Source organism: Penicillium chrysogenum (genome assembly GCF_028827035.1).
Source record: "Penicillium chrysogenum strain IBT 35668 chromosome Unknown utg000004l_segment0_segment0, whole genome shotgun sequence".
NCBI classification, from domain to species: Eukaryota; Fungi; Ascomycota; class Eurotiomycetes; order Eurotiales; family Aspergillaceae; genus Penicillium; species Penicillium chrysogenum.
The window spans coordinates 2280495-2290723 of record NW_026622752.1 but is presented as its reverse complement, the minus strand read 5'-3'; the positions used below and the strand labels follow the sequence as shown (position 1 = coordinate 2290723).

General features: G+C 52.0%; 4 protein-coding genes across 4 annotated transcripts; 1 reads left to right on the top strand and 3 right to left on the bottom strand.

The window, feature by feature from the left end:
• Positions 1-409: 409 nt before the first annotated feature.
• On the top strand, positions 410-2712 carry N7489_006810 (putative forkhead transcription factor Fkh1/2; the record flags this gene model as incomplete). Its single annotated transcript, XM_056712560.1, has 4 exons — positions 410-523; positions 605-2010; positions 2066-2581; positions 2646-2712. 4 exons carry the CDS (start codon positions 410-412, stop codon positions 2710-2712), a joined length of 2103 nt encoding a protein of 700 aa, XP_056566275.1.
• A 443-nt stretch (positions 2713-3155) lies between these two features.
• N7489_006809 (putative transcription regulator PAB1642) lies at positions 3156-4257 on the bottom strand (the record flags this gene model as incomplete). The annotated part of the gene is made up of 2 exons (XM_056712559.1): positions 3156-3617; positions 3664-4257. 2 exons carry the CDS (start codon positions 4255-4257, stop codon positions 3156-3158), a joined length of 1056 nt encoding a protein of 351 aa, XP_056566274.1.
• A 488-nt stretch (positions 4258-4745) lies between these two features.
• N7489_006808 (uncharacterized protein) lies at positions 4746-6717 on the bottom strand (the record flags this gene model as incomplete). The annotated part of the gene is made up of 2 exons (XM_056712558.1): positions 4746-6114; positions 6173-6717. 2 exons carry the CDS (start codon positions 6715-6717, stop codon positions 4746-4748), a joined length of 1914 nt encoding a protein of 637 aa, XP_056566273.1.
• A 1490-nt stretch (positions 6718-8207) lies between these two features.
• N7489_006807 (uncharacterized protein) lies at positions 8208-9743 on the bottom strand (the record flags this gene model as incomplete). The annotated part of the gene is made up of 2 exons (XM_056712557.1): positions 8208-9562; positions 9608-9743. The coding sequence occupies 2 exons, from the start codon at positions 9741-9743 to the stop codon at positions 8208-8210; spliced, it is 1491 nt and encodes a 496-aa protein (XP_056566272.1).
• Between the last annotated feature and the right edge of the window lie 486 nt (positions 9744-10229).

The following is a 10229-nucleotide window of genomic DNA, read 5'->3' as shown; positions in this document are numbered from 1 at the left end:
GAGTTTTTTGTTTAAAAGGAAAAACCAAAGAGATCCAGCCTCTTGGTCTTGTTTACAGTCTAACTGGCTACTCTCTTTTTCTTTTTTCCTTTTTTCTGTTTCCTTTCTTCCGTGGTGGCAAACCCATACTCTGACGTTCTTCGTTCTTTGGTTCTACCTCTGAACGGTCTTCCGATTCTGGGGGCGCTGAAATCCGAAACCAACCTTGGAAGACTTTTGTTTTCTTTTTAAACTCTGTGTTGCCTTTTTCGCCTTCGGCTTGTCATATTTCATCCTAGTGCCCCGCGCTTGTTGTGGAGTACGACTCGGACTTGATTGCCTACGCAACGGGAAGAAAAAAAAATAACCCATTTGCGAGCCGACTTCGGCTGATATATCGTACCGGGAAGGAAGGACTTCTACGAAGAATATGCCCCTCACAAACCGCCGCCGCGCGCGGCGCAAGGAAATTCAACTGCAGGAAACGTCCGATGCAGAGGCTCCGGATTCATCGCCCAGCCGGCCATCCGCAAAGAAGCGCAAGGTGAGTTAAATCGACAGAGCCCTTCGTCTGAAAATATACCTCCGCGCAAGCAGGAGCTAAGACCCGTTTCCTTCTGATCAGGTTGACCGCCACACCTCTCCTCCCCCAAACGTCAAACATGAGTCCGGTGACGAAGCCGAGGACTCAGCCGGCGAACACGAACCCCCCACCAATCAAGACCTGGTTGATCTAGTTATTTCATACTTGAACACACCCCGCGAGGAATTGCGCGTCTCACGCGACCACTCCAACACCAAGACCGAGAATACACAGCGCATCCAGGCCTATGCTAAGATCGCCGGCCGCAACTGGACCTATTACGTCAAAACCCTGCATGTCAATATCGGCCGCGAACCGGACCGCGAACAGCGGGCTGTCGAACAGTCCAGCCCCGTCACAATTGCGGCTCGTGCGCTGCCAGATGTCCATGTCGACTTGGGCCCCAGCAAATTCGTGTCAAGGTTGCATGCCGAGATCTTTTATGATGGCGAGGAGACCCCTGCCTGGCACATCCGTGTCAACGGCCGGAACGGTGTGCGCTTGAACAATGGCATTGTGAAGCGCGGCACCGATGCTATTCTGTCGTGTGGCGACATCATCGAGGTGGCTAATACACAAATGATGTTTGTTACGCCCGGCGACGAAGCCAATATCCAGCCCAGCTTTATAGAGCGCGCCCAGCGCATTGCGAGCGGACAGGAGCCCGACCCGGCTTCGGTTTCCTGGGATGCTTCGCACCATGCCCATCCTCAGCAATCCCAGAACAGCGAGGCGCGACCATCTTCGTCTGGTGGGCCTTCGTTGGCGCCTGCTCCGAAGTTCATCAAGCGCCAGGTGACGCCACCGCCGCGGTCGCCTGATACTGCGGGCCAACGCACAGCTAAACAGTCCCCGCTTTACAACCGAGGCATGATGATGGAGAGCACGGAGGAGATCGATTATAGCCACGATTCCTCCAAGGATCTGAAGCCGCCGTACAGCTATGCGACGCTGATTGCCCAGGCGATCTTCTCGAGCGAAGAGGAGAAGCTCACGTTGAACAGCATTTACAATTGGATCAAGGATAAATATGCTTTCTATAGACACTCCCAAAGCGGCTGGCAAAATTCGATCCGCCACAACCTCTCGCTGAACAAAGCGTTCCAGAAGGTCCCCCGCCGGACCGACGAGCCGGGCAAGGGTATGAAGTGGCAGATCGCAGAGGAGTATCGGGAGGAGTACCGGAAGAAGCAAACACGCAAAGGTGGCACACAATCATCTGCCCCGTCCTCACCGGCGACGAAAGAGCCCCCGTCATCAGCACGCGGAACTCACGTTAGCAAGCTCGACACCTCGTTCTCAGCAACAGCAAAAAAGTCACCACCGATTTCATCCCCGGGATTCAGCTCATTCCCTGTAGCTCCGGTGGAAGCATACACACCAGAGCGTGGTTCCCGGCTCGGTCGAGGCCTCGGCTCCGACCACCCACTGCGACATATGAACCCCCCGTGACTACGACGAACCCTCTCCGCTCCCATCGCGCTCGCACAATCACAACTCCAGCATTTCCACGCAGGTACAAAACAGCAGCAACAACCTGGCCCGCGCGTACGGCATGTCCGACAACGTAGCCGGGTCCCCGCCAGTACTCTCCTCGTCCTACTACAACGAAGAACCCTCCTCGATGATCACCCCGGCCCCACAACGCCAACAACCCCGTCTCCCGCCCCCCAGCACAGCGCAGATTCCGTCGAAGTTCATGCCCATGAGCTCGCCCGCGCAGTTCTGGAAGTTTGCTGATATCGGAAGTACCCCTGCCCGCCCGCCGCCAGACATGAGCCCCCTGAAGGGCGAGGTCGAGGACCGCATTATCGGCGGGTTCCCGAGTAGCTCTCCCCCGCCGCCGAATCTCGTTAGTCCCAGTAAGCCCGGGACGTCGAATGGGCTTGGCTCGAGTCGGACTCTGCCCCCGCTCCAGTCGGATTCGCGGGATATGGCACCCAATGGGCAATCTAATGCGAGGAACGAAGAGCGGGAAGAGGATGAAGATGATAATGGATCGGGGTTTGATCTTGCTAGGTAGGTTTACTTTTTTCACACTGATATTTCTCAATTGGCGCGCAGGAACTAATACTATTCTTAGGGGCTTCGAACCTATTGGCTCATACCATCGACAGCTAGGCAATGCTGCCCGTGCGGCTGCTACTTGATGTTGACTACGATGGTGCAGACTATCTTGTCTAATGATGTACAACATGTCCACTTTACAGACTGTGTCCATGTGTTTTACTACTTGCTTCATGTTTCATGCTTCCGCATTACGAATGGTGTTGGTGGGTTTGGTCATTTTTATACTTGCGTTTTGAAGGTTTGCTTGACAACTTTGCCATTGTTTGGGGGCAGAGAGATATTCGGGATCGGAGTTTGATTTTGACCTTTTTTTTTCTCGGACGGCGTTGTTTTTTTTCCTGCTTTCTTGCTTTTGCTCACCCTATTCTAGATGGCCTGGTATGTACGGGCTCCCAGTCAGAGATATATGATATCTTACATACAATATTTCTCAAACTGCCATAGCATATGCATACCTAGGTAGATCTCAGTGCGATTTAAGGTTGATTTAGAGTTGGTCTAGAGTTCATCAGATAACTCTATATCATTCAGCAACAGACGGCCAAAAATTCTCCTCCAACCAAACAATCTGCCTCCACCACTCCAAACACCTTCCCCGCGTAATCTCCAACTCCTCCGCCCCCTTAATCTGCCCCGCCATCTCATCAACCACATCCCCAATCCGATCAACAAACTCCTCAAACTCAACACTCGCCCAATTCTGAATAAACCTCTCCCTCAACGCACCTCCATCCGCATCCTTCTTATAATCCTTCTCCCCATCCTCCCGCATACACCCCGCCGCAAACCTCCAAGCCCGAAGATAACAAACCTCCGTAGCCCACAACACCGCCAACCCCTCCAAAACCGAAACCCCACTACTCCCCGCAGACATAAACATATCAATATAAGCCCTCGTTGTCCGATTCGCACAGAAGAAAAGCGTCCCACGCCGCTCATCCCCCCCGCACACCCCCTTCCCCTCCAACCCCCGCCCCAACCGGCTCTACGCCCCGTCCAGACTCATTAAACTGCGGCCCAGGCGCACAAACCTCGCCCCCAGGCATCTGACACTCCCCCTGACTCAGACACAGACCGTGTCCGGGCGCGACACCCTCGCCCGTCGACGGGACACAAGCGCCAGGGTTACCGTTCTTCTGTGGACCTTCGTCATCGCCGCCCGTCAGACCCGGACAGCTTCCGGAGCCGGTGGAGGAGATCCCGGCTGAGACGGTTATGTCTGAGCCCTGGCCGTGGGAGGTTAGTGTGCAGCCGCCCTCTTCGGCGGAGATGGCGGTTAGGTCGAGGGAGTAGTCTGCTGCTGTTTTTTCGAAGAAGGAGAGTTCTGTGCGGATGTTGACGAGGGCGTCGATGAGGACGGTTATGGCGTTTTGTTCGGGGCTTTGCGTTTGCGGGGTTGCGGTCGTTGGGTTTTGGGTTGGGAGGCGGATTTTGGAGAGGAGGAGGCCTATGAAGCGGATGTAGGATTGCGCGTATAGGCGGTCTTGGGAGAGCCATTGGCTTAGTTGGGCTTTTGGGAGGGTGCCGCGGCCTGCGGAGGCGAGGAAGGGGTGGTTTGTTGCGCGCTTGAGGGCATTGGGGGTGCTGGATAGCAGGTAGGCAGTTAGGGGGCCTCGACTTGTCATTTTTTGTTTTTTTTTAGATGTGTGGTTTTAAAGGTGATTGTTTGAGGTTGGTTTTGGAGGGGGAGATTGGAGATTAGGACTGTGGATTTGTGGATTGCGGGATAGGGGCGATAGTGGGATGAACATGGTATGTCGTCAGTCGGGCATAACGGGGGTATGGTACTTCATTCCAGTCTCCTTTCACAGTCGGTTACGTGTATACATTACTTAGGAAACATTTTAATATCAAATCAGCGGAGATTTCATTCAGCTCAGATCATAGAAAGCTAGAACTAGCCATACATCCCCTTTGTTTCACTTTTTTTTTCGTTTTCACACATTTTTGATCTCACGCATTCTGTTCAAATTGAAACTTCACTGGGCCCATTATCCTTTCAAGGGCATCCGACGAAGTACGGTCAAACGAGTAAACTTTGACTTCACGTTTCCGGTCATTGCTTACTCTCCCACTTTCGTGGATTGACACTCGTTGCGGTTGAACGCCAGCCTTAGTGACTCCAAACGGGGCCTTCCTTGGTGCTGCCGTCTTCTTGTTCACACATTGCCATCAATCGAGCATGGGCACGGGCGATCCTTTCCTTGCGTTGCTCCTGGGGTTCGACCGTGACATTGGACATGTCCTTTCGGTCATCGTCGGGCTGAACATACTCCTTGTCACTGACTTGAGCAGGCTCGTATCCCCACGGCTTCTCCCCGGCCACTCTCAGCATCAATCGCACAAGAGCCTGCAAGGTGTAATGCGCATCATTTCCAGCATTGTGCAAGTCAGAGCTCAAGATATTCAGCAATCCTAGCAGTGCCTGAAGGCCTCGCGTCTGGTTCTCCTGATAATTAATGCGGTACAGCTCTGCCACATCGACGGTCTCACGAACGACTGAATAGCTTTCATTCAGACTGAGAAAAACTTGGCTTCCCGCTCTCTGGAGTTGCACAATGTCACCATGGAGGCCAAGACCAACCAAGATCACAGTGCGCTTCTGATTCTTGTGTGGAGCGATCTTCTCTCCCTTTGAGGGAACCATGTACGGGGGGCGGAAGGCGGCGTCCACGGCGTCCCCAATGTCGGCGCTTGGAATTATCTCACTCTTGCCGAACCGGAAGCTATCAGGACATCCGATAGTGTAAGTTTCGTTGATCCAGTTTCGGTATTCCCTGACACGCAGATGGCGGGTTCGAATTTGTTTCATCCACATGTGTCCATAGTCGCCAGGGACCACGCCTTCCAAATCCAACATATCCAGGGTCGAAATTCCGACCTCAGTCAAGATGCCGTAACGGTCCATCCACTCGATATCAACGCTGATGAAAATGGGGGCATCTTGAAAGGCCCACTTGACAGGCTTCAGAACATCAATCGCTTCAATCTGGCCATTGGCAAACGACAGCTGCGTGACATTTGGCTGCAAAGCAGGACGCAGTCCAAAGTAGGCTTGCACACGGGCTAGGCACTCCTGCAACTTCTTCGTTCGAGCCTCTTTTCGAGCCTCTTGGGCCGCCTGCTTGCTGTTGTTCTTCCTGATCTTGATTGTGGCGAGAGACTGGTTGACTTTTCTTTGAAAGTCCTCGACAACGCCGGGTTCAGCCAGCTGTGCCCAGGAACCCCAGTTCTCCAGAGGCCGTGGAACCTTACTCTCCAATTTCGCCTTCCGATCACGAGTGCTGCTTCGGCCAAGGTACACAGGTCGCGGCAGTTGTTCATCGCCGACATCAATCACGAGGCCTTCCTTGCCAACTCCCGTGAGAGTCAAATTGAGGTTCAGAGCCGAATTGATTTCATCGAGCAGTGCTTGAGCTTGGAAAGTGGGAATCAAAAGGAACGGGGTGTCCGAAATAACCCTTGGAACAGACAGATAATACCTGGGTGAGAATTAGCGACGATGTACTTTGCTAATTAGTTGTTTTAGGTTTTACGAACAGATGCCAGGTCCGATTCCAGAACTTATCGCCCTCATAGAATCGCTCATTGACTCGCTTGGCGTCATCTCCCTGGAGATATTTGAAAGGGTAGCGAGCCATCGTGACGGCCGGAGTGAACGACCTCGAAACAGGGATCGCCGTGACCAGCTCTTCGTCGGAATCGATGTCCGGACCGTCGCCGTGATCATATTTGGGCAAGCCCGAGAGATCAAGTCGCAGCTTCGGGGTACAACGCTGGGGACGGCGACCCTGCTTGATGGTCAAAAGCTTGTCTTCCGACTCAGATAGCGTTCCAACCACGTGGGTACGGATGTACGACAAAGGAAATTGACCACCCTCTGGGTACTCCATGCCCTCCTCCGGCTTGAAATCGACTGGAAGAGCATATCCACTTACGCCTTGCTTGGCTTTATCAGCGACCGGATCAGCTTCATCCGCACCTGGGGCAGGTTGGACGGCTTCAGCCTGGTACAAGTGGGTATTCAAGTCTTTGAGACCCTCGTCTCCCTCGAGGAGCATCTTCAGACGTTCGCGAGCATGCATCTTGACAGACCGAGATAAAGCTTCAGCAAGATCGAAGAGTGTGAGATGAAGAGAGTAGAAATGAGAGACCGAGACTAAAATAAAATAAACAAACGCGCCAGGACGCGCACGCGGGACCTCCGAGATTCAGGATTCCTCAATTGGGAAGGAACGAATTAGGCAGTCCTGGAGGGAAGGGACGATCAATTTAGAGGGAACAGTCAACTGGTGTATCCTCCAGTGAGTGCACATGTAGCTTGTACTGATGTACATTAAAGAGCCTATTGTGTCTACATATGTATCTTGTTTCTTTCTTCCCTTTCCTTCCCTCACCTCTCATGATGGTGGCATACCTAGGTATATATACCTATATACAGGTGCTGTCTGATGACTGAGCACTGGCCCATAGCTTCATCATCATTTGGTCTGGCATTACCTGGTAGAGAAAAGAAATACATAGGCACTTTATTTTGACTTTTAAAAGTCAAATGAGATTGATTCAACACTTGAATAAAAAGAATCCAAGGCCGAGTATGTATATGGCCATCAAGGCACAGTTATACACTTGCAAGGTACAGCCATAAATGGGCTTACCCAGGTAGGTATATATACCTAGGTACGATTGATGGGATGTATATATCCACATACCAGTTTCACATATAAGTTTTATCGCCTGAAATGGCTGCAATATTGCTCTACTTCTGTGACTCTAACTTCCTGCCGATTCCTTTACACCTTTGTACGTTTCATAAGTGACCGATTTCCCAGGAAGGGCTGGAGTTGCTACTCTCGGACAGTGGCCACTTGAGAGGTGGACTTATTGGGTCAAATTGGGAGTATAAAATACATATATATTTCAACCAAGTGTTGACGAAAATCCATGTCTGGTAGTGGACTGTTCTAAAGCTCATTTAAGGGCCGATTTGCACATATTATAATTTCATCGTTAAACTACATATGTAGGTAGCTATATTGTACGAATTGACTGCGCAGCTAGTTTTTAACAAATGCTGTTTATTCCTCGACATACTTAATCATGCGACATTTAGTAACAGGTTTTGCCAGACTTGGTTTACCGCCATCCCAATACCTCGAAGCAGATACTACCACCTCAAACCGAATTGGATAAGGAAAAGGTTCGATTCCATTCGATCCGTGTGGAGTGGTACCCCGGGCTTGGCTGGTGTGTCAAACGCTCTCGTCGCTATTACGCAGGAATTAAGCACATCTTGATACTTGTCTCGCCATTAATAGCTCACCCGGATTCGTCGGCCTCTTGGCACTTGTTCCAGGAGACTTCATGCACATTCATCATCGCTGTCGGGTTCCACAGGCCCGGCCCCCACCGGCTCAAACTGGATGATCACGTCCAACATGAGCGCTTTTCGGTCGCTGCCGATGACCGGCATCCAGTTACACTCTTCTCTCGAATAACAATGCGGAACGTGCCTCATCGGAAGGATCTTGCCAGTTTGCATATTTTCGAAGTTGAAGGACATCAGGGGCTCTTGTTAGTTCTCTTGCAGCCTCTTGAAGGGGCCCGCCGCAATTCTCATACGATCATCAAGCCTATACTTGCGAAGACAGCAGGCACGGACCACACTCGATACAAGCAAGCAGGCCTTCCACGTGTCGTGATCGACAAAGTCCACAATCCTGTCATACAGCTCCGTCGGGAGAATGCCTTGTGATTTGGATGCTGCGCGGCGGCTCGCGGCGACTTCGAAGAAGTTGACAAGCGCTGCGAGTCCGGGGAACTGGTTTCGTAGTCTTCGGGTTGTTCCAGTGCAGTTCGAGTTCATGATGAGTTCACCGCGCCGACGCTGAGCCTGCATTTCAGGCTTCAGCACTGGCCGCTCACGCGGATGTGTGCTCGAGCAAAAATCTGGACGCAGAGGCGAGAGATTGGCAGCATAACTGACTTTAATGAATGGCCCCACCTCACCATCAAAGGAGACTTCTGCAAAGGCCACTTCAAAGAGGGATAAAATGACGATCTGAAAGTTGGCGCGTCCCTGCTCGATTCCCCAGGTAGCGGCCTTCGTGATGGCCTCACCGTCAACCACTAGTGCAAGACTGACAAGAACGTCCTCGAGCCAGTACATCGTATCCATGGGTGACGCCCCTGGAGGCTCGCCCGGCCGATGGGATGGGGAGCCAAACTCCAGTAACGGAGCGCTATCACCAGCCCACACCTCGTTAACCCATCCAGGTGTTCTATGTAAGTGTTTCGACTCGCAGTTCCACCGTCCGCACTTTCGAGGGCTGCACAGCTGAGCCGGGAAAGAATGGAATTTGGCCTGGCCAGACGCGATTGAGACAAGAGCAAAAGTCAACTCGCGGAAGGGAAAAGAGTCCGGGCTCCACTCCCTCCCGCATGTAATGATATCGTCCTTGTATTCAATAAGTGTACCGGCTAGAACGTGTGTGAGAAACGCCTTCGGTGCCTCCGCGATGTCTGTCCTCGGGGTTACGGAGCGGAAGTCATAATCGAACCCCCACTTTGCTTCAGGGTACTCCAAAGCCGGCGAGGCCATATACTCTTCCGGGCAAATGTCGAGTGAGATGGTGGGTAGGCCATAGATGCTGTCTGCAATGGCACGAAGCCATAGTCCGTCCTGGCGTGGGATATTTCCCAGCTTCCAGTGTATGCCGTGGTTCATGGTGAGGACTTCATGGTCGAGATTGATGATGTAAATGTACTCAACAAAGTCATATTCATCCAATCGTGGAAGCTCGGAAGGGAGCGTCGTAAACTCGCTAAATTCCGAATAGTTGGGTTCGAAGCCGTCGCGGATCTCGTAGACATGTCTTTCGAGGGCACTTTCCTTAGCCGCATACTCCTTTCGCATGGATTTGAGCCATTCTGCAAGCATTAGCATAATGTAAGGCCAATATCTTCACGGCGTACCATGATATTCCTCGGGGTCGGCAGGGATGCTCGCGACTATTTTAGCGCCGAGACCCTCGAAGTAGGTGTCAAATTGATGGTAGCGAATGTAGTAACGCCCGCGGAAACGCACTATCTCGAGCCCTCGAGTTCCCATTGCGATCTGGATGGAACTTTCGATTGTGAAAAAGAGTACGTACTTAAGTAGTTACTGGGAGTGGAGCACCTCGGCAGGTACCGACCTTGGAAAGAGATAGGATTGGCCGAGTAATGGAGCTTGTAAGTTGGCAGGTGGGGAGATCGCCGAGTCATTTTAATTGGCCTCGGGGTCAAAACTGGCTGACTAAGCTTCGACGCCTGCCTCAGGTGCCTATACTCAATTTTGTAGAAACTACCCAAGTACAGGAGGGATGAACGAAGTCCGTAGCAAGCAATTTATTCTTATTACTATAGCGGATGAAATGAAGCACACATTGCGAGTAAATATCTGCTATATGCAGGCTCCCAAGTCGTTATAACTGGATGGTCATTCACGTGATGGCAGCTCCCCAGACGGTATCGGACCAACTATCATCCGGTGTTTTAGGACCTCGTGCAGCAAGGGCACCCAGCTCCATCTGTTATCTGACGCCTGGACCCCTCG